At 45.3% G+C, this 23120-nt stretch overlaps 1 protein-coding gene and 1 non-coding gene across 4 annotated transcripts in view; both read left to right on the top strand.

Moving 5' to 3' along the window:
* The window catches only part of APLP1 (amyloid beta precursor like protein 1), a 52246-nt gene extending 29132 nt beyond the window's left edge, over positions 1 to 23114 (top strand). Inside the window, exons 13-17 of one of the 3 annotated variants that reach the window (XM_028742667.2) lie at positions 7767 to 7790; positions 7956 to 8023; positions 9579 to 9704; positions 20644 to 20787; positions 22724 to 23114. In XM_028742667.2, the coding sequence (XP_028598500.2) occupies positions 7767 to 7790; positions 7956 to 8023; positions 9579 to 9704; positions 20644 to 20787; positions 22724 to 22822 (461 nt within the window). In that variant the 3' untranslated portion in view covers positions 22823 to 23114. The remainder of the gene's footprint in view (positions 1 to 7766; positions 7791 to 7955; positions 8024 to 9578; positions 9705 to 20643; positions 20788 to 22723) is intronic. The other 2 variants (XM_028742670.2, XM_028742668.2) reach the window with 2 other exon arrangements.
* On the top strand, positions 2489 to 2568 carry TRNAI-GAU (transfer RNA isoleucine (anticodon GAU)). The gene has a single exon. It is a non-coding gene; the product is annotated as a tRNA-Ile (tRNA).
* Positions 23115 to 23120: the final 6 nt, after the last annotated feature.

Raw genomic sequence — 23120 nt, 5'->3', positions numbered from 1 at the left:
TTAATCTTGCTTCTCCCCAAAAAAGCCAGACTTCTTGCAGCAAGGAAAATGACAGTGAAATGCACCTGGAATTGTGGTTGCTAATTGCTTTATGCAATGTCATCTAACCTCCCTGCGATCCAATCAGAACAAATATTCAGTAGACAGCATCTAATCTCTCCAGAAAGAAATCACAATGGTTGCTCAATAAAGCCTTTTCTAGAACTGGCTCTGTTGACACCAGGACTAGATTTCTTGGCTTTTCTGTTTTCAATTTAGCCAAATTCTCACTTATTTTTGTATTATATTTTAAGTTGCTTTGATTTTCTTTCCTTTTTTAAAAAAACAAAACAAAACAACCACAACTATAAAGTGCAATAAACCAATCATCACAAATGTACGAAAAGCAGGCTGTCTGGAGAGGCATACAGGTTTAAAAATAAGAGCGATAGCGATGAACCCAGCGAAAAGAATCCAGCCACAGAGAAGAAAAATAATGAGAGAAGCCACCAAAGCAAACAGCAGCAGTCTGGAGACAGAAAAGAACAGATAGCAGACACATTCCAGATGTAAAAATGGCTGGCTTGGTGACTGATTGTATCTGAGGATCAAAGGATAATGAGGAGTGCCGAGATTGCATGCTTGGGCAGAAGGATGGATGGTGAGATGATCAAAGTCCACAGAGATGCAGACTGTGAAAGAAACGAAGAAAGAAAATATCTTACATTTGATGGGGAAAGGCCATATCTCAGTAGTTCCCTGGCGTGTCTGGTTAAAAAGGATCTAAGAGCCGATGGTGGGACAGACCTTTGCTGGAGACATTGGAGAGCCACTCAGACAAGGCTGAGATAGATGAATAAATATTCTGACATGGATGAAAGCAGTTTCCTATGGGCTATTCTTAACCTTTATAAAACTCAAGTTTTAGACCCGGAACTCATGTCCCATATGAATGGGTTGAGTGATACAGCCGAGTGAGAGATTTGTGGATGGGTTGTTGCTCATTATTTGACTCTTTCTGCAATTTGACTCTATGGTTCAGTGCTCTCTTTCCATCATCTGACGCATTATCAGTATGGTCAGTTTTGCTTCGATGTTGATAATGACCATATTTGTTGAAATTCTATTTATCTCCCATTTTAAGGAGATCCGAAAAGATCTCTCCAAACAGGGCGAATGGGCATTAAAACAGCTCATGCAATTCAACGCAAGCAAGTGCAAAGCTCTGCACTTTGGGGGCAAAAAGCTGCATCTTCACGTCTATGTTTATGGGGTCTGAATTTGCTAGCAGTGACTGGCCAAGAAGGAGGTCTTGGGATTATTATGGTTGATAGCTCAATGAAAATGTCTGTCCAGTCTGCAGCAGCTGTGAAAAATGTGAATTCCATTTTGGTGACCATTAAGAATATAAATTAGGGAAGGAATCGAAAAGCAAAACTGCCAATATAATAATGTCATCATAAAAAATCTATGGTGCGACCACATTTGGAATACTGTGTGCCGTTCTAGTTACCGTGCCTGAATGCAATACAATATTGTAGAGCTGTAAAACATTGAAGAAAAGGCAATTAAAAATGATCAAGGGGCTGGAGCAACACTCCTTTGAGAAAAGGTTACAGTGTTAGGAGCTTTTAGTTTCGGGCGGAGTGGGAGAAAGTGAGCAAGGGAGAATATTAGGTAAAGAAAAAGGATAGAGAGATGTTTTCCACCCTCTTTCATAATACTAGAAGCCAGGATCTTTCAATGAAGCTGAATGTTTGAAGATTCAGGACAGATGAGAGAAAGTGCTTGTTCACACAGCACATAGTTAATGGCCAGAAGCCTGGGTGGCTTTAAAAGAGGGTTAGTCAAATTCTTGGAAGACAGAGCTGTCAGTGGCTACTAGTCAATTTTATGGAGTTGTTATTAGTGTGCAAAGCCCTGAACGGTCAGAACCCACACGCTTGAAAGAGTGCCTCCCCCAATACTCACAAGTCCTGCCTCTTCATATTTGTGGGAGGGGCTCTGCTTGTGATTCCACCAATGAACACAGCCTGTGGCATAGCAATGTGTGGCAGGGCCTTCTCTGTGGCTGCCCCTATTGCAAAATTGCCTCCTGATGGAGATCCAATTGAGCCCCACCCTGATTTCCGATGGGCAGCAGTTTAAGACCTATCTATTTGGGCCTTTGGTGTATAGTCAGATGGGAGGTTGAGTGTCCAGTTGTTTGCTTTCCACTGTGTGGCATCTAATGATTTAATCTTTCTGTGTTTATTGTTTTGTGCTGATTTTATCTGTATGATTATTGTTATACCGCGTGGGCTCCTTCTGGAAGCAGGGTGGGATATAAGAATAATAAATAAAGAAGTGAAAATAATGATGGCTGTGTACTACCTCCCAATATTGGAGGGGATATGCCTCTGAATAACAGTTACTGGGGGGCACAAACGGATAGGTTGCTATTGGACTCGGGTTCGGCTTTCAGGCTTCCTGAAGGCATCTGTTTGGCCACTGTGAGATCAGGATGCTGGTCTGTTTAGGGATAGCTCAGTTGGTTAGAGCATGGTGCTGATAATGCCAAGGTTGCAGGTTCAATCCCTGCATGGGACAGTTGCATATTCCTGCATTGTATGGGGTTGGACTAGATGATCCTCAGGGTCCCTTCCAACTCTACAATTATACGATTTTATGACTAGAAGGATCTTGTTCTCTTATGTTCACAAACCCAATCCTGATCAGGCCCTCCCACAACAACAATTTAAACCAGTGTTTCCCAAACTTAGGTCTCCAGTTGTTTTTGGACTACAGCTCCCATAATTCCCAGCTAGCAGGACCAATGGTCAGGGGTGATGGGAATTGTGGTCTAAAAACACTGATTTAAACAATACAGTGGTAAGACTCAGCACACTGAATGTGTTTCCTTGTTTAATAGCACTGTCTAATTGGACCCTGTGAGAGTGCAGTATAGCCAAAGCTGAGCTGGGATTTGATCTTGCATCTCAGTGCCCAGTCTAGACACGCAGCAGAATGAAGTGTTGGAATCGACTGCAGCGAGGCATCACACCCTTTTGAGTGCTCCCCTATGTTAAAAGCTCCCCGCAAACAGAGAATGAGCTCAGCAGACGGACAGGCAAGAGCTCTGCTGTTCTGCTTTGCTACTTGCTGAGAGTGTAACATGAGGAAACATTCCAAAGCAGTATCCCCCACCTGTAGTCTGAAGAGGTTGCAGTTCCAAGACTTCTTTTTTTCAGATCCTAAGCAGTGACATCATCTTCTGGAGCCCCGGGGGGGGGGGTAACTGATGGACTTTGCTCTTGCTCTGGCAAGTGAATGAGGTAGTAGCGAGACTTTCATGTTTGCTTGCGACAGATTAGCATAGCGGAAGTCAGGGAATGAGGAAAAATAATCCAGAGGCTGGATACTTCGTTCCTTTTCTTTTGATAGGGTTCCTTTTTCATGCCTTCAGTTTTTGAATAGCAACATTTCATTTCTTTACTTGATTGCTAGCTAAAGGTTGCACTTCAGTTGGCTGAAGGTATCGGTGTGTTTTCAGAAGTTGAACCATGGGTAGGCAAACTAAGGCCCAGGGGCCGGATCCAGCCCAGTCGCCTTCTAATCCAGCCTGCGGACGGTTCAGGAATCAGTGTGTTTTTATATGAGTAGAATGTGTGCTTTTATTTAAAATGCATCTCTGGATTGTTTGTGGGACATAGGAATTCATTCTCCCCTCCCCCTTCAAAATACAGTCCGGCCCCTCACAAGGTCTGAGGGACAGTGGACCGGCCAAAAAGTTTGCTGACCCCTGAGTTGAACCTATACAATGAGAAGGTCAATGGAGCTACTCCCAGGAAACCAAGCATAGGATTGCAGTGGTGTTGATCTTAATAAATTGTGGTTCTGTTAATGTTCTGCTGTGCGTTCCCATAATAATGCCTGCATTTTTGGACTTGACTTGGGGTGTGTCTATAGGGGCCCTTGCACTTTACCACTTGACCACTGCTTCTGTTGTGTATGGACCCAAGCTGGGTCCAAACACCAGCAGTCATTGAAAGCATTCCTGTTCTTAGCAGAAAATTCTGCTGGCGGCTTTTGCAGATGCTCACCTGTTCAGCCCAAGGCATCTCCGGTCCACGTGGCCGGTGATGGGGAAGGCCCTCTGCTTGAGACTTTGGAGGGCCATTGTCAATCTGAGTAGGCAGTACTCTTCCATTTGAGGAAGGGCCCCGTTGGCTCAGTGGTAGAGAATCTGCCTTGCCTTGCAGAAGCTCCCAGGTTCAAACCCCAGCAGCTCCAGGCAGGGCTGGGACAGACTCTTCTGTGAAACCCCGGAGAGCCCTGCCAGTCAGTGTGGACTATACTGAGCTAGATGGATCAGTGGTCTGGCTTGGTGTAAGGTAGCTTCCTTTGTGCTGGACTAGGTGAGGAAACAGCAGGCCTGGCAAAAGGCAATTCCCTGTGACTGTCTTCTGCAATCTGCAAGCCTCATTGGAAGGCCCTAGGTTTCAGGAAGAGACTTATTTCACTGAAGCCCTTTCTGCTTGGATGAGAAAATCTGTCTGTTTCAGTTTCTCTCTGCTACTAATTTTTCTCATCTTAAATTCAGTTTACTAGATTTTTGCATCAGTTTGTGAATCTTTTTTTTAAACTCATGAAAATGCATCAACATTTTAGTTGTGTGCATTTCTGCTAATATACCCATTTTTGCAAGTGATTTCCCCCATCATAGAATTGTAGAGTTGGAAGGGACCTTGAGGGTCATCTGGTCCAACTCCCTGCATTGCAGGAATCTTTTGCCTAAGATGGGGCTCAGACCCACAACCCAGAGATTAAGAGTCCCACGCTCTACCAACTATTAGATCATTTTTGCATGTTTTGTGTGTTATTTTGCAGTCACACAGATGCATTTTATGTACACTTTCTGCTAATTTACACATTTTTGGGATGTGCAGATTTTGAAAGACAGCTGTTGTTTTGCAAAAGCCTGATGCAGATAATCTCTCTTCCAATGCAAACTGAACTGGATTTCTCACCTCCCGCCCCTCGCCCAATGCTAGCAGCAGTATGATCTGGACATGTTTAACATCAGTTATCCTGTGGTGATAACCTAAGTTATATTGCAGCCAGAAATTTTGTGGTCTAAGGGGAATTTGTTGGGGGGAGCCAAAACCCAGCCGCGTACGGGGGATATTTTACTCAGTTTCGAACAAAGCAGCAAGACAGCCCACCAGCTTTTAGAGTTGTTTGCTTGCACTGCTGCTTATGAGCAATTGGGTAAAATACCTACATGCTTTTTTTTGTTCTGTCTCCACAAGCAAAAGGTCTGACTTCTGTCTAATGAAAGCAGAACGTTCTAGGGAAGGGGATATCTTTAGAGGAGTTCAGACCCCAGGAGCACTCTGTTGGCTATAATCTTATAATAACCCTTTGGTTCATGTCAACTGTTCAATTTGCTTCTATGAGTTCAAAGCATGAATGGTAAAAATAATAATGCTCTCTGGGGTGTGCAACTCGCCTCTCGTTTCATCCTAGATTAATAAGAGATTCTGTAGCAGAATAGCAGCGATTCCGTCTCCTCTGGTATGCAGAGTTGGGCGGAGGGAACGGCACAGTTCCCTAGAGGAAAACAGCAGCCTATGAATGAACTAAGAGAAAAGAGGGTGACTGATGCAGTGATCTTATTATGCTGGATGGCTGCTACACCAGAACGATCACCTCCGTGTTGTGAATGGTGCTCCAAAGAGGCAAAGTTGACAGCGTACAACAGCAGCTGTAGGAATGAAAGCGAACAGAGCAACATGGACGGCCAGCATTGCCAGGAACTCCTGCTGCTACCTATTAATCATTGCGTTACGCACTGACGGTGCCTCGAGGCTACCTGCGCGTAGAAGGGGCCAATCGGAATGTGCAGAAGAGCAAATTGCTAGGCTGAGGCTGCCTTACCCTGTCCCAGGCACCCTCATGCTCTCGTTCATTGGCATTCTCCCTCACGTCCACATTTCTGGCCCTAACCGCTTGGGGGGAAAGGCAGTGAAGTCATTGCGACAATAGTTCTGTGTCCAACAGGGAGCGTCGCATCAGAATCACGTCTCCAGTTCTGCTGCATGTATCCTGCAAGGAACCACGAGCCGTGTCCCTTTTACTTTCTTGTCCCCAGTCATGGGTCCACGAATGTGAGAAGACGTATCAGCTGTTGGGAGAGTGAACCTTCCCCATATTTTTTTTTTTTTGTCTCCCTGCTTGCCACCAACTGTGGTTTTTATTTTCTTCAGATGGTGTCTAAATGATGATATCTCGTGATGGGGAGGGGCAGTGTCCGGGCACCTGCTTGGCATGCCCTTGTTCTCTGGTGTGCAGAAAGTGGACAGAGATCTGGGTTTTTCTTGCTCACTGGAACTTGGAGTCTCAACAAATCTAAACAAAGTCCTTCCCGGTTCAACTAGCCTTTTAAGTAGTCATCTTTCCTGGTCTGCATCTTTATTAGAATGGTTTTTGTATGTTCTAGTTGTTTTATATTTTGTGGATTTGCTGCCCAGGGCTCCTTCAGGAAGAAGGATGGGATATACATTTTATTATTAATAATAATAGTAATAGTAATAGCAGTAATAATAAAATGTTGGCAGGACTGACAAACTACTTCACACAGCACGTAGTTCAACTGCGTCATTCATCACCACAAGGTATAGCGATGGCCACCAAACTTGGACAGCTTCCCATGGAGGTTAGACAAATTCAACTAGCTATAATGCCTGTGTACTACCTCCAATATGCCTCTGAACACCAGTCACTGGAGATCACGAGTGGGAAAGGTCTCTTGAACCTATGTCCTGCATCTGGGCCTTTGGTCTAATCCAGCAGCGCTCCTTTTATGTTCTTAACTTTCTTTTTCTGGCATGCCTTGTTTCAATGGCTTTCAAACATTTTTTGCCTGTAGAAGGAATTCTTTCTTCCACTGATGTGTTTGCCTCGGGGAAAAGCCCCTTAAATATCAGTTGTGGAACTCTTGTTCAGTATAGAAGGTTCTGGAACAACTTCTTGCTATTGCCATGGGTGCAATAGACCACACACTCAGAACTCACCCAGTGCTCTCCTACAAGAGAGGAAGTGATTACCAAAGCATCTTTCAGGGAAGCTTTTCTGCCATTGCTGGTCTTCTCTTTGAGGGGACCCCCCAGATTAGGGGTGAGGTAGGCAAATTTATCTAATTCACACTTCCTGAAACAATATGCAAACTGAAACGCAGACATCCTTTCACATGTGAAAGTTTCTGAATTTTGTAGTGCAGTTCTCCAGCCGAGTAATGTGTACAAAAATTCACATACTAGGGTAAAGTATGCAAAAAAGTGCACATGTTAATGAAAATAACATACAAAATGCATTGTTTACAAAAAAGAAACCACTTTGCTTTAATGTGTATGTTAAAAACGCTGCATACAAAAATCTCTGTGGAGAAATTTGCAATAAAATGCTGATGAATTTTCCTGAGGACCTTTTAAAAAGAGATTTGCAAATTGATATGGAAAGGTGGAGAGCTGAATTTAAGATTTGAAAAATGAGGAATTGAGGGAAACCAAAATAGATAGGTTAGCACCTGTCCCTACCCCAACCACTAATGATATGCCATGTCCAGTGAATCTGCAGTGCTCCTTCAAACACAGCTTGAAAACCAGTTGCCCTACTTGCTAGCTTTGCCTTCTGCCATCTCAACACTCTTGGCCTCAAACTTGTCTTCTTTTCTTCCTTTTTCTGTTCTTTTCTTTCTTTATGCTATGCTTAATCTCTCCTCCTGCTGCTCTGTGGGGAACGGGCAGATTCTGAACAAGCGGACAAGAAAGGTGAGTGCCCCACTCCCATATACAACAACACCTCCTTGTGAGTTTTGGTGGTGTGGGGGGAGAAGAGTTTTGGGTCATTTTTTGTCCAAAATAACTCCATGCCAGAGTAAATGGTGATACCTGAGACGCTTAATGACTTGAGACCTCTGTTCCTCTGTTCCACAGCTTCAGGGCTGGCAGAATATGACTATCCAACCAGTGACAAGGCCTTGCTGTACGAATATGAACGTAAGGTAAGCTGGATGTTTCTGTAGCATTCATTGTTTTTATTAATATTTACAGCCTTCCTGTACTCCAAGCAGCTCAAGGTGATGGGCATGGTTCCCCTACCACAACTCTATCTAACCCTGTGAGATATTTTGAGACCCACTCCATCTTTAAAGCACATCCTTCCCACCCAAGAATTCTGGGCACTGTGGTTTCTTAAGGGTTGCTGATTTTTATAACTCCATGAGGAGTAAACTACAGTGCCCAGAATTCTTTGAGGGAAAGCATGCTTGAATTTGCTTTAAAGGCATAGTGTGTACACAGCCTGAGAGACATACTTTCTGGCTCAAGGTCAACCAGTGAGTTGAATGGGGTTTTGAGCTTGAGTCTCCTCAGTCCTAGCCTGACACCCTGTCTAGGCACCACAACTCTCTCGCTAACATTTTATCTTCTTAGTTTTATTAGCTGTGTGAGTAAGTGTGGCTGGTTGCTTTCAAAGTCAAAAATGGGCTTAAGCATCTTGCAGCTTCTGGGGATAGATGCCTACCAAACTCTCTGATGTGTTGGCTTTCCAAATGGAGGGAGAATTTTAGGCCATGAGGTTCTGAAAACAAATAGTTCCCCATGGGGGTGTTGACGTACTGTGGTTTGGTGGATGGGCTGTATCACATTTCCGCCCACATGTTTTGAGCTGCCTCTGTCAAGCATGAATTGGGGAACTGCTGGGCTCTTTTAAGTCAAAGATGACTGGGGCCAGGAACTGTATATGTGTGTGTGTGTGGTTAAGTTGTCATTTCAAGGGGAACCTACCTAATTCTCACTTCCTGAAACTATATGCAAATTGAAATGCAGCCATCCTTCATAACTCGCCATTCTCTGAAAATAGCCATGTCATTCTCCAACCAAGTAACTTGTACAAAAGTTTGAGTTGCTAGGTAAAGTGGCCATAAGGATGCATATGTAAGTAAAAACAGCATGCAACCATGCAAAATATTCCTACCTTGCAGAGGGTTGGACTAGATGACTCTTGTGGCCCCTTCCAACTCTACTATTCTGTGATTAAATTGGGGGAAATTGCTTGCAAAAATGTGTATATTAGGAGAAGCTCACACAAAAATCCTAATAATTTTTCATGAGGACTTCTTTAAAAGTCATTTTAAAACTGATGTGGAGAACAAAACTTAAGATCTTGAAGGGGGCAAATAAGAAACAGAGAGAAACCAAAACTGATCTGGCCCTCCAGGTGTTGTTGGACTCCTGTTATTAAAATTATTATTCAATTTTTTACCAGTTGGTCCCAGTGTGGGTTACAACCATTTAAAAACCAATATTGAAAACATCCCTGGCCATTGGCGATGTTGACTGGGACGGATGGGAGTAGGAGTCCAGCAATGTCTGGAAGAAGCTCAACTGTTTAGGGCTGATATGAGTTGGAGTCCAACTATTTACACTAGATGACAGCTGCCCTATGTTGCTGGAGGGATTTGGTGCCGAGGAGAGTGGAAACACTGCTTTGAAGTCTCCTTTTTCTCCCTTAGCCCTTCCAAAATCTAAGTATCTCCTCCTCTCCCCTCACCACAGGTCAATGTGTCCGCCTCAGATGTCAAAGGCATGGTGTACAAGTCCCAAGAGATCCAACGTGACGAGCTGGTAAGTGGCTTTGGAGCCAGCCAGAAACAACCACACCTCGCCATCCCACCTGGTCAGGTGTGCATCCAACCCCACACCCTCCCTTATGTGCATTCTGTACCCTGTATTCATCCATCCAGACTCGTCTGTTTCCCCACCCCACATCACAGACTAAGGCCCGAACTAGAAGAAACACCTGTCACCTAGAATGCAAGCTTTTTCGACAAGAATAAAGTAGCTGGGGAGAGACATCTAGTTTGACCCTGAGAGCTGGGTGAAGTGGCTGTCATTTATCTCCCTATTTATTTTTTAAAACTGGGCATTGAGGCCTGCCTGCCTCTCTTTGTCTCTCTCTCTGTCAAGTCTTTTCAGTGGTTCAAAGCTATTCTGTCATGTGATCATGCGTAGGTGTGGGAGAACGTATGCAGCAAGTAAAAATATGCTTCTGAAGGCAATTCTCCCTCCCTTAAATTCATGAATGAGCTTCCTGGAATGAGCTTTCAGCACGCTAGGCCCAAACCACAGATGGAAGTAGTGGTGTGGTGGCAGGTTGAGATGTAGAGGGTGGAGGCCGCTCCCAGTGGCAGACAGAGCAAGTCCTCTGCAGGCAGGAGGCCCCAGTTCTATCCCTGGCACCTTCAGGTGGTGAAGCGTCTGCCTGAGGCTTGGGACATAGAGAGAGGCCTTGTAATGAGTTCAGGCATTGGTGCAATGAACTCAGCCCCACTTGGGTATACAGCCACAAATGGATTGGCGTCAGTTCTCTAGAGCTTCACAGAGGAGTCTTGTTCAGACCGCACCTGGAGTACTGTGTCTTCTTCTGGGCACCACAATTTGAGAAGGTTGTTGACAAGCTGGATCATGTTCAGAGGAGAGCATCAAAGATGATTAAGGTTCTGGAAACCAAGCCTTATGAGGAGCAGTTGAAGGAGCTGGGTATGTTTAGACTGGAAAAGAAGAGACTGAGAGGAGATAGGATACCCATCTTCAAATACCCCAAGGGCTGTCATATGGAAGATGGTGCAAGCTTGTTTTCTCTTCCTCTGGAGCATAGGACTTGACCAACGGTCCTCTCATCTAACCCCTTGCAATGCTGGAATGTTGCTGGACTCCAGTTTCTGTGTGCCCCAGCAAGCCAATGGCCAATGGTCAGGGATGATGGAGGGATAAGGAGGTCAGCAACATCTGGAGGAACACCACACTGGCTACCCTTGGCCCTAAGGCTTCCAGCATCACACCCAGTGGTTGATTTCTTTTTAATTAAAAAAAGAAACTAGCAGAATGTTAGCATTTCTGTAGCTCTCTGCTAAAGCCCTGACACTCCAAGGCAAAGCAGTCGAGTGCATGGACAAATTTCCCAGCCTAGCAGATGTTTGGCACCGTCAGCTTTGGCACTATCAATCACCTCTGGGTGGATGGGAAAGGGGTGCTTGGATGCAGTTCCTCCATCACCACCACCTCCCCAAAAATGGTACTGGATGCTGTTGAAGCTGGCAGCGCCAAGCATCTGTTAAGCAGGTGTGCGTGGCATCCCATGTTCCTCAAATGGGAATAGCGCTGGATCCATGGGCTTTGGCCATGCCCATTTCTGCACATGTGGTCATTATTCAGCAAGGCAAGCATCTCTCAAAATCTGGGCTTCGGAGCACGGATTGCCCTTGTTGGATCCGGGTTCTAAAGTTACTCCCTCCCCCCCCTTTCTCTTTTTTTTGCTTTTAACTTTAGTTCCTTTCAGAACTCTTGGGAGAATTCCATCTGCTCCTGGTGATTTATGAGTTTAATCTATCCGTTTGCTCTAAAATGTCCTCCAAAGACGATTCAGTTTCTGTCATTTCTTCAGATTTATTGCCTTCATGGGGAACAGCTTGGGTGTATCTCACCAACCTTGTCTTTGTCTAAGACAGATGCAAAGCACTCATTTAACTTCTCTGCAATATTTCTGTCGTCCTTAAGTGCTTTTTTTACATCTTGATGGTCTAATGACCCAAGCAATTCTCCCTGGCAGGCTTCCTGCTTCTAATGTAACCCTTTTAAAATTCTTCTCCTTGGGCTTTTATGTCTCTATCTAGATGCCTTCTCATTCTTCCTTTTTCTTCCTCTGTTCCTCCCCCCTCCCCCCCTTCTCCTACCTTATTAGGCGTTTTATTATGTTTCAGCTGATAGAATTTCAGCTCCTTCATTTCCCTTCATTTGGGCTGAATCTCCACTTTTAGAAAAGGACATTTTCTCAACGTTATTCAAGTCAGTGCTCTTGGATCTTTATTCAGAAAGGCTTTAAAATGTGCATCGGCAAAATTTCCTAGTGGGATATCTTAGGAATTGCTCTTTTGGAAAAGAAAGAAAGAAAGAAAGAAAGAAAGAAACCTCTCCCTCCTATAATGATTATTTCATCCTTGTTAATAGTAGGGAAGGGGAGGAATTCAATTTTGTTTGCATTTTAATGACCGGCTACCTATTTCACGCTTCTTGAACCAATATGCCAAACAAAACACAGCTGTTCTTTGAAATTCACACATCCCTGAATTTCGCAATACATTTCTCCAAACAGGCACAAACTTTGCATATATATGGAGAATCATAGAATCATAGAGTTGGAATAGACCACAAGGGCCATCGAGTCCAACCCCCTGCCAAGCAGGAAACACCATCAGAGCACTCCTGACATATGGTTGTCAAGCCTCTGCTTAAAGACCTCCAAAGAAGGAGACTCCACCACACTCCTTGGCAGCAAATCCCACTGTCGAACAGCTCTTACTGTCAGGAAGTTCTTCCTAATGTTTAGGTGGAATCTTCTTTCTTGTAGTTTGGATCCATTGCTCCATGTCCGCTTCTCTGGAGCAGCAGAAAACAACCTTTCTCCCTCCTCTATATGACATCCTTTTATATATTTGAACATGGCTATCATATCACCCCTTAACCTCCTCTTCTCCAGGCTAAACATGCCCAGCTCCCTTAGCTCCTTAGAGAAACTCCGTCTAAAATTCATACGTTCATGAATATAACATACAAATGCATTACATATTGGGAAACTGTTTTGCAAAGATCTATATAGCAGGCAAATCTGCATCCCAAAATTTGTCAGGAGAAATTTGCACTAAAATCCTGACAGATTCTTAAAAGGTTTTTTCGGTGTTTTTACAAAAAAAGAAAGAAATTGCAAATTACTGGAGAAACATAAATAGCTTTAACGGTGACATGTTTCATTTCATGCATATATTAGCATTACTTGGCTAGACTGCTACGTTGCAAAATTTGGGGAAGTGTGAATTTCAAAAGATGGGTGTGTTTCAGTCTGAATATTGTTTCAGAAAATGTGGTGGGTTTGCCTGTAAAAGCAAACAATCAAATTTATTCCCCACACCCCCTACCCCTCTTTTGTGTGGCGGCCATTCATATTTTTTTTATTTCTTTCTGTACAAATGTGTATGTATACGGAATGACCTTATTTGTTTGGTCCAACTTTTTGGAATACAGAAATTGTGTCTGCTCCTTCTAGCCAATATTCATTTCCTAGCCTGTTGTGGCTTGAAGCACTTCTCCGAGTAACTCCTTTGATGTTGTTGTTGTCGTCGTCGTTGTCCTGCGTACAAAAGCCATTCTCTGGCTTCTGTCTTTGCCGCATTCTGTTCAAGCTGTAGAATCCAAAGCAGGGAGGTACAGAATGGGAGCAGGCTGGGAGAGCCAGTGTGGTGTAGTGGTTAAGAGCGGTAGACTCGTAATCTGGGGAACCGGGTTCGTGTCTCCGCTCCTCCACATGCAGCTGCTGGGTGACCTTGGGCTAGACACACTTCTTTGAAGTCTTTCAGCCCCACTCACCTCACAGAGTGTTGTTGGGGAGGAAGGGAAAGGAGAATGTTAGCCGCTTTGAGACTCCTTCGGGTAGTGATAAAGCGGGATATCAAATCCAAACTCCTCTTCTTCTTCTTCTTCTTCTTCTTCTTCTTCTTCTTCATGAATTGATTTCAGGCAAAGCACTAAACCATAGCTTAGCAATTTGAGGGTGAGCTGAGAAGAGTCCCTTCCCCTTGGTGTGGCCATGAGGAGAAATTCAGAAGCTTTTGCTTCTGTTCTAGATTAACTGCAGTATTAGCATCTTGTCTGAACCCAGACCAGACTGTGGTTAATCTTAAATATGATTAGTTAAAACAAGCCAAATGACAGTGTCCCCCACAGGGGAGAATTTTATTTCTTTAAAGCAATTGTGTCCTGCTCTTCAGCCCAGAGTGGCTTTCATGCAATCAGTTGAAACAAGACAGTCCCTACCTGCAGGCTTACAATCTAACAGAGGGCCTTCTTGGTAGTGGCACCCTCCCTGTGGAACGGCCTCCTTTCAGATGTCAAGGAGATAAAGAACTGCACAACTTTTAGAAGGCAGCCCCGTATCGGGAGGTTTTTAATGTTTGATGTTTTATTATGTTTTTATATATGCTGTTAGCTGCCCAGAGTGGCTGGGGAAACCCAGACAGATAGGCGGAGTATTATTATTATTATTATTATTATTATTATTATTATTATTACTGACAAACATGACGCACAAGGAGAAAGGGACAAGGAGGGAAGAGGAATAACTCAGGCACCAAATTTCAGATAGTAGTTCTTATAATGGCCAGCTGATGCAATGAGCCTTGCTTCGTATATCACCCATTGATGCAGGCTGGCGGAATGGGCTGCAGTCTGGAAGACTGTGTTCAATAAGATCACTCCAGGCACTGATGATTCTGAAGTTGAGAAGAGGCAGAAACATGCCCCATATCTGTGGTCTTGCCTATATGCAGCTGCTTAATTTTGTGCCATAGAAGTCAATAGAACCATCCGTTTTAAACAGACTAAAGCTTAAACACCCCCTGCCATACTGCTACGCCCAAAGAACTTTTAATAATTGCTCACCATTTATGAGCGGGCTCGGGGTCTGTCTTTGAGTCAAGGCTCAAAGGAAATAAGGAAGGGAAGGCTTCAGAACATACACAGAGTTCCTTAAGCAAATATTCTCATCAGGGATGAAAAGGAGGGATTGATGGGCAAGGATGGCCACCTATCAGGGATGCTGTCCAAGTGGCTTTCCTACATTGGTGGAGGATTAGATTAGAGGATCTTTTGAGGTCCTTTCTGACTCTGTGATTGTAAGTGCTATTGGCTCATCGAAACCTTATGCACATTTTGTCTTTTAATGTCTTTACGATGCTCTTGGTTATATGCCGAATTCCAAATCCCCGTTCGAGTCAGTTGACTCTGAGCCCCGTGTACATCTGTTGTAATATAAACCTCCAGCTACACCTTGGCCTCTGCTTTCTCTGTTGTGGCTGGTTGTTAGTTCAGCTCTTTTCCAAAAGGATCACTGGCATCAGATTACTCTGCGGGAAGCAGGGTGATCCGGTTTGCTTCTCTGCAGAATCCCAAACCAAAGAGAACTTTATCCTAAGGGAGCTGGGTGTTTTGTTTTGTGTTCTGAGACTGAGGTCACCCTCTGCTTTGTGTCACTTTTTGCTTCCTGGTTTATAGATTTTTTCAAATTGCGCTTGAAGGAAAGGTCATGTCTGCTACATTTCTTTTCTTTGTGGGCCTTAAAGGAGTTTTCTTAGGGGGGCAATTGGAGATGGAAGTGTTGGCTTTCCGGTAAGGGCAAAACTGGGAACTGTCATCCAGTTGGCTTGGCCACAGACGTCCTTTGTTTTCTGCAAAACCAGGTGATGGCAGTCAGTTAAGGTGCCTTGACAAGGGATGCTAAAGTTGAGTTTTTGTCTGTTCTTTTTTAATAATAATAGTAATAGAAATAACCCACCTTCTTCATATGGCAAAATGGCATAGAAAGTAGAAGCACCATTTTGCAAACTGAAAAAGTGTTCATTCCAGCCCCATGTAGCTTTTACATCTGAATTACAGATGCAGGAACTGGAAACATTGACTTAAGAATCATTTGCGAAAATGGCCTTGGGCAGGAGAACAAATCCTGTTTTATTTCTGCTCTGAATGCCTGACGAATGCTGCTGGGATCAAAAGCTTACTCTGAGCGCTGTGGAACTTTGCAACAGTTGATGTAATCTTTACCTAATCCTTTTCTTCTTAGTAAGTAATGCCTTTTGTGAGTGCAAATTCCATCCCAGTCTTTATCCGCACAACAGCCCTGCGAACAAAGCCCCTACTCTCACTTTTTAACAGGTCAGAACCAAGGCAGTAAGTGGCTTGCCATCGGCTTCATCATGATCGGTGCTTTTCTACGCATTTCATGGCAGAAAACTGACATTTGCCACCAGTGGCGTAGTGCTCTGGGGTTGTGGGAGGTCAAAGGCCCATTAGTATTTCTGTAGCAGGGTCCCTCTCTCCAGGGACCTAGAGACACCCCATCAGGGTTTGTTGTTGTTGTTTAGTCGTTTAGTCGTGTCCAACTCTTCGTGACCCCATGGACCAGAGCACGCCAGGCACTCCTGTCTTCCACTGCCTCCCACAGTTTGGTCAAACTCATGCTGATAGCTTCGAGAACACTATCCAGCCATCTCGTCCTCTGTCGTCCCATTCTCCTTGTGCCCTCAATCTTTCCCAGGGTCTTTTCCAAGGAGTCTTCTCATGAGGTGGCCAAAGTATTGGAGCCTCAGCTTCAGGATCTGTCCTTCCAGTGAGCACTCAGGGTTGATTTCCTTCAGAATGGATAGGTTTGATCTTCTTGCAGTCCATGGGACTCTCAAGAGTCTCCTCCAGCACCATAATTCAAAAGCATCAATTCTTCGGCGATCAGCCATCTTTATGGTCCAGCTCTCACTTCCATACATCACTACTGGGAAAACCATAGCTTTTCAGGGTTTGTAGTATGCTTGAAAGCTGAGCATCTAGGAACCACTGGAAACACAAGGTGCTTCAGTTTCAAGAGAATGGTGTGCGAGTTCTGTTACATCCAATGAAAACACAACAGGTCGCTTCAAAAGAAGATGTTGGAGCACTCCAAATCATTTGCTGACCTATGTGCTCAAAAAATGGCAGATCTAGCTGAAAGGAAGCACAAGGAAATCTGCACTGATGGCTGCAATGCGTGCTAGATTATACAATAATCTTATAATTGTACAATAATAATAATAATCTTAGAAGTGAGGAGCAACCAACACTAGTTCTCTGATGATTGTGCCTATATTATTGCTCCCTATAATAAACCCTCAACCAGCTGAGCTTAATGTCATCTTAGAAGTGAAACAGAACTACCCAAAATATAAGGTGTTGATTTCTACAGACTAGAGCAGGGCTCAGCAAACTTTATCAGCAGGGGGTCGGTCCACTGTCCCTCAGACCTTGGGGGGGGGGCAGACTATTTTTTGGGGGGGGGAGAGAATGAATTCCTATGCCCCACAAATAACCCAGAGATGCATTTTAAACAAAAGCACACATTCTACTCATGTAAAAACACGCTGATTCCCGGACCATATGCAAGCCAGATTTAGAAGGCAATTGGGCCGGATCCGGTCCCTGGGCCTTAGTTTGCCTACCCATGTACTAGGGGGTCTGCCTAGGTATGCAAAAGCATTTCAGTTGGGAATTAAAATTATTTTTTGGAAAAAAGTTGTCAAGAACCTGTGAACTTCCAGGACTTAGGTAATGTTTTGCTTTCAGTTTTGCTGAAATAGAGAAGAAATGAAATAGAGAAGAAATATTAGAGTAGCGTCAGGAAGTGATACTTTTTAGTGCAGGAATTTTATTTCTTTAAAGCAATTGTAGCTGTAGTAGGGCCCACCAAAAAGAAAGCAGTTTTTTCTTCATACTTGAACTGGGCTGCAGAAGTATAAAAAAGGTAAAGGTACCCCTGCCCGTACGGGCCAGTCTTGACAGACTCTAGGGTTGTGCGCCCATCTCACTTAAGAGGCCGGGGGCCAGCGCTGTCCGGAGACACTTCTGGGTCACGTGGCCAGCGTGACAAGCTGCATCTGGCGAGCCAGAGCCGCACACGGAAACGCCGTTTACCTTCCCGCTAGTAAGCGGTCCCTATTTATCTACTTGCACTCGGAGGTGCTTTCGAACTGCTAGGTTGGCAGGCGCTGGGACCGAACGACGGGAGCGCACCCCGCCGCGGGGATTCGAACCGCCGACCATGCAATCGGCAAGCCCTAGGCGCTGAGGCTTTTACCCACAGCGCCACCCGCGTCCCTGCAGAAGTATATACATGTGTAAATTAAAAGGGCATGTTCCAGCCAGGCAAAGGCACTCAAGGGTACAGAGCGTTGCTGGTGAGACTAGTGTCTTGGAGAAAGAATGTGGCCTACAGAGAGGGCCGCATAGATGGCCAAATTCTGCAACCAGTGGGATGTTGTGCGAGCTAAGAAGAAGAAAAGCTAACTGGGTGGTGGAGGAGAATAGACTTGCTGAACCCGTAGCAGTTCTATCCAGCTTTTTCCATTGAAATGCTCAAGGCAGCTTACGAGAGGCATAAAATAAGTACTGTAATACACAACATAAAACCAGCAGAAAACATGAAAACTAAAAAATCAAAAATGGAGTTTATAACATCGGCAGGACAGCTTGCCCAAGAGAGAGAGCAGGGTCTTGGTGGGCCATTGGAGTGTCATCAGGGAAGTGTCAAGGCAGTCTTCCTCAGAAGAGGAAGGCTGGGCGCAGTTACCAAGAAGATTCTCTCTCATGTCCATAGGCGCCGACTCCATGGGGCCTGAGGGGGCCCGAGCCCCCTCAAAAATTTTATTGGGGGGGCTCTGCCCCCCCAATAATTTAAGAAAATTATTGGGCGCGCGCAGCGAAAACGTCCTCCGCCGGTGACGTCACCCGGGCCTTGCGGAAAAGGCGCTGCGGGAGTCGCCGCCGCCGCGGCGGGGCCGCTGCAGAAGGGCGAGTGGCGAGGGTGGGACGGGGCCACACGCTCCTTTCCTCGGCTGCCCTCGTCGCGCGCCTTGGCTCCCGCGGCTGGCGAGGGGAGCCCGGGCCACGCGCGGCTGCTGCTGCCGCCGCCGCCTCTCCTGGGGGCGCCGCCTCCCCGGGCGGGAACTCTGCGGGTGCGCGAGGGAGGAGGGCGGCCCCCGGGGGCTGGGAGAGCCGGGCTGCCGTGGCCGAGAGGGCTGCTCTGCCGGGCGCCGCTGACATTGGAACTTAGAAAACTTCCCGGGGCAGGACCCCGGTATGGCCCCCCCCAATATTTTTTATAAGTCGGCGCCCCTGCTTATGTCCTAGCAAACAGTTTGCATGTTGGCAAGATTCAAAGGAGGTGCTCTCTAGAAGATCTTAATGAGCTCATATGGGAGGAAGATGTTTAACTTTCCTGGTGCTAAGTATTTAAAGGCTGCATTCGGACGTTGCAAACTATCATTTATCATGACAGGAACAAGTTATGGCATGCCTTCGTCTTGCATGCTCCCTCCTTCCCTCTCCTCCTCCAAGGAGTTTCATAGTTGGAAGCTTCCACATCCATTTTGGATTAACCACGGTTTAGCATTATGTCCGAAATCTAATCTGTGGTTAACTATAACAGCTTGTTGAAACAAGTTAGCGCTGTAACCTATGTTTGGAAGTTGGCTTGTTTAAAACAAAGCATGCTTAAGATTAACTGCTGTTAAAAAATAATTGAACTTCAGTTTGCAGGGTTCAAGTGAAATGGCAAACTGCGGTTATTTATTTTAAGTAAGAGCTTCCCAACTTCTCGTCATAGTTTCACCAAAGGCTCACCACAGCTCATTCCGATTATTATTATTTTTTTAATGTCTTTTTATTAAAGATTTTCTTGATTTACAAAAGTATGTGCAATGTCTCTCTCTCTTAATTTTCCCCATGTAACATTTTTTACAAATCGGTTTCATTTGTTGAGACATTAGGAAGAAAAGGGGGAAAGAGGTGGGGGGGGGGAGATGAGTGGGGGTGGGGTCGGGTGGCGATAGCTCATTCCAATTATGACAAACCATGTTCTATTGCGATGTCTGGATGCACCCAGAGTTGTTGTTGACATCTTTCTGTCTCACAAGACAATGGAGTGTACCTCCAAGGGTGAAGTCAAATCGCTGGAGAATCACAGCGCCTGCTGTGGCTGCAGAGACCGGTAGCTTACAACTGGTGCCTCCTGCATTGTTTTTACTGTATTAGCAGTACCAAAGTGACCTCCCCGGGGTGCAAGCCTAGGCAGTGTGTATGGAGGTCCTGGGCTCCCCAGACAACAAGAGCCCCCTCTCGGCCTTGCTGATGTGGTCCAAAGGAAAGCAGAGCATTTGGCACCAGCTTGGCTGCAGGAGTTGCTGGAAGGAGGCGTACAAGGAGCCACCCAACCATCTTAGGGACTCCACTTGGGATTTGTGTAGGGTTTACTTTTTGGCCCTTTCTCCCAAAGATGTCCCAAAAGGCTGCCAGAGTATAGCTATCAGATTAACAGCAGAGCAATTCAAACCGACTTGGTCTTCATCCCAAATAGAAATGTTTTTATATAACATCTCCCATGTGCATCACTTTATTGCCACTTCCAGCTACAGATTACCTTTTTATTTTCTTATTTTTTTTACTAGATCAGCCAGAAGGCAATGTGGGCCATGTCTGGACAATTTCATACTATAGCAATAAACACACAGCTGTTTTCTTTATTTCTTTCATGGGATCTAGACATCTTCTGTTATAGAGAGGTTGTATCCCCCACCACTCAGCAGTTGTTTCCCCTCCAGAATTTTGTCACTGGGGGAGAGGATGTCAAAGATTTTCCCAACCAACAAAGATATATTGTTGGTTGTTTGAGTGTCACGTGGATGGTGATTGCATCACCGGAAGCCTTCCTACGATACTGATGAGGTGTGCAACATTTTCTCAACTCCCCTTAATCTTTTTGTAAAAATAAAGGCATTTTTATAAAGGCCTTGGCGGCAACATACACTCCTGAGCCACTAGGATGCTGGTTTTGAAAGAAAAGGTCCCATGTTTAGGAAATATTTTCATTTCACCCCTCCTCGGTGTTGTAGGAACAAGACTTCCCTCCTTTTGTATTGTGAGCAATCAGCTTTGGAATAAATGAAGTGAAACTCACCTTGCTAATGATCTCATTGGATCTCTTCTTCTACAGGAGCCGGACACCTTGGTAACCATCAACAGGGGTGCCCTGATTGGCCTCCTTGTGGTGGCAGTTGCTGTTGCCATGGTGATCATCATCAGCCTCCTGATGGTTCGCCGGAAGCCCTACGGGACCATCAGCCATGGCATTGTTGAGGTATTGTTGGAAAGGACTGACTTTCCCCCTAGGGATGCTGGATGCATGACTGGAGAAGGATGCTAGCTAGGTTCTTGGTGTTCAGGCTCTTAAAAGACCCTGAACTCTGTTGTTGTTGTTGTTGTTGTTGTTGTTGTTGTTATTGTTACTACTACTACTACTACTACTACTATATAATTATTATTGCTATTCTTTTCTTTCTATTTGTAGAGCACTTAGTACCTGGAGATCTCAAAGTGGTTTATATGATAGATAGATAGATAGATAGATAGATAGATAGATAGATAGATAGATAGACAGACAGACAGACAGACAGACAGACAGACAGACACACACACACACAAGCCCAATAAAAACAATGTCAAATGATGTACATCTAAAACGCAGTATCCATATCCCTAAAAGCAATATAAAAAAGTCAGAGAGCATAATGTAGAATCCCAGCCAACATAAAACACCCTATTCATGCAACCACTCGCCTAGTCTCACACTCACACACACTCCATTTGCACAACCACTGTAACTGTTATCAACCATTCACACACAAACTGCACTCACTCAATGGTATTACAGCTGAGGGTCACTGCTGAGCATAAATATGTAAAAGGCTCTTCCTCACCTCTGAAGCACTTATGCCCTCATGCTGCACACTCCCTTGACCCTCAGTTAGTTTATCATGCCAGTCTGGGAGAAGTGACGGGGGGCAATGGCATGTGGGGAGAAGGAAGGCCTGTCCCTTCCCTTTGTGATCCCCCCATCACTCTTGACACAGAGAGCTTCAGTGACCCTTGAGGTGTGTATCCTTCCTAAGGCCAATTGTCATTGCAGTAGTCCTTGGCTACTAGTAGACCCCAAGGGCTTCCACAACTCCCTGACACACTGAACCAGGACGGTGGAGAAGAGGTTGGGGAGGGAAGGACCTCTCTTCTCCAGGTGGTTAAGTAAAGTAAAGGGAAAGGAGAGGAAGTGTGTTTAGGAGTCTTGGGGGAGGATGTTTTGGGCACCAGGCAAAGCTGCCCAAGAAGGGATATTTTCTAAGCCTTAGAATGGCTTGGAAAGCAAACATTAACTGTGTGTGTGTTACAGATGGGTAGCCGTGTTGGTCTGCCATAGTCAAAACAAAAAAAATTCCTTCCAGTAGCACCTTAAAGACCAACTAAGTTAGTTCTTGGTATGAGCTTTCGTGTGCATGCACACTTCTTCAGATACACTTCTTCAGATACACTGTGTGTGTGTGTGTGTGTGTGTGTGTGTGTGTGTTTAATTCAGTTTTATTTTCCAGCCAATTTGAGGTGAGTGGGCCAAGTCTGCCCATCTCTAATCTAATCCAGCCCTCAGTCTAAAAGACCAAGAGTTCTCCTCAGCCCAGAGGAAAGAGTCTGTCCACCACTAGGAAAGCCATTCCAGAGCAAATGGTACTGGGTGGCTCTTACTAGGGAATCAAGCCACATATTTCATAGAAAAGCGGGAGAAACAAAAGCAGAGTTTCTTGCCAAAATGACCTGAAGGGGGGAAACTCTTGAACCCAAATATGGCAATGAAGCCCGACGCCAAGTATGAACATATTGCATTCCTTTAGGGAAATAAATATAGTATTTTTCCATGTAGTAATCTTGTGACAGGTAAAGCCGCCCACTACAGTTTTGTATAAGCTTTTTTTTGGGGGGGGTCATAGCTTTCCCCTCCCAAAGAATCCTGGGATTTGTAGTTTGGTAAGAGCGCTGAGAATCCCAACAGACCCCTCCCTCCCTCCCTCCCTCCCTCCCTCCTTGAACTCTGGGGAAAGGGACTTCCTTTGGGGGAACCAGTTTTTCAACCTGTACTGTAGACACTGCCCTCTGGGGTCCTTTGCTGGTGGACTCTTGGTGATCCCCTAACTTTGTTTAATGCCTTCCTCTCTCTCTTTCTCTCCCTTGCCCCCTTTTGCACATGGCAGGTGGATCCCATGGTTAGCCCTGAGGAGCGGCAGCTGAACAAGATGCAAAACCACGGCTACGAAAACCCCACCTACAAATTCTTCGAAGAGATGAACTGAGCTCCTCAGTGCTGGGGAGGGGGGAGGCGGGGGACGTGGCGTCACTGGGGGAGGTGGGCGTTGCCATGTGGGGGGAGGGGGGTGGTATCTTCAGCGGGGAGAGGGGGAGGTTCCACGAGCACTTCCACACTGAGCCCCCCTTTCTGTACCCTGGCTGAGCTGTGCCCCCTCCCTCCGTCCCTCCCCCACCTCATTTTTGTTCTTCCATTGGCCATATTCCTCCTCACACATGCGCAGGTGCTCACACACATGCATCCTTCTGAGCCTTATAGCTCTCGACACTGGCCTGCCACTTGCC

This window comes from Podarcis muralis, chromosome 7, assembly GCF_964188315.1.
Source record: "Podarcis muralis chromosome 7, rPodMur119.hap1.1, whole genome shotgun sequence".
Lineage (NCBI taxonomy): Eukaryota > Metazoa > Chordata > Lepidosauria > Squamata > Lacertidae > Podarcis > Podarcis muralis.
The sequence above is the reverse complement of the archived record's forward strand: the minus strand, read 5'-3'. Positions and strand labels throughout refer to the sequence as shown.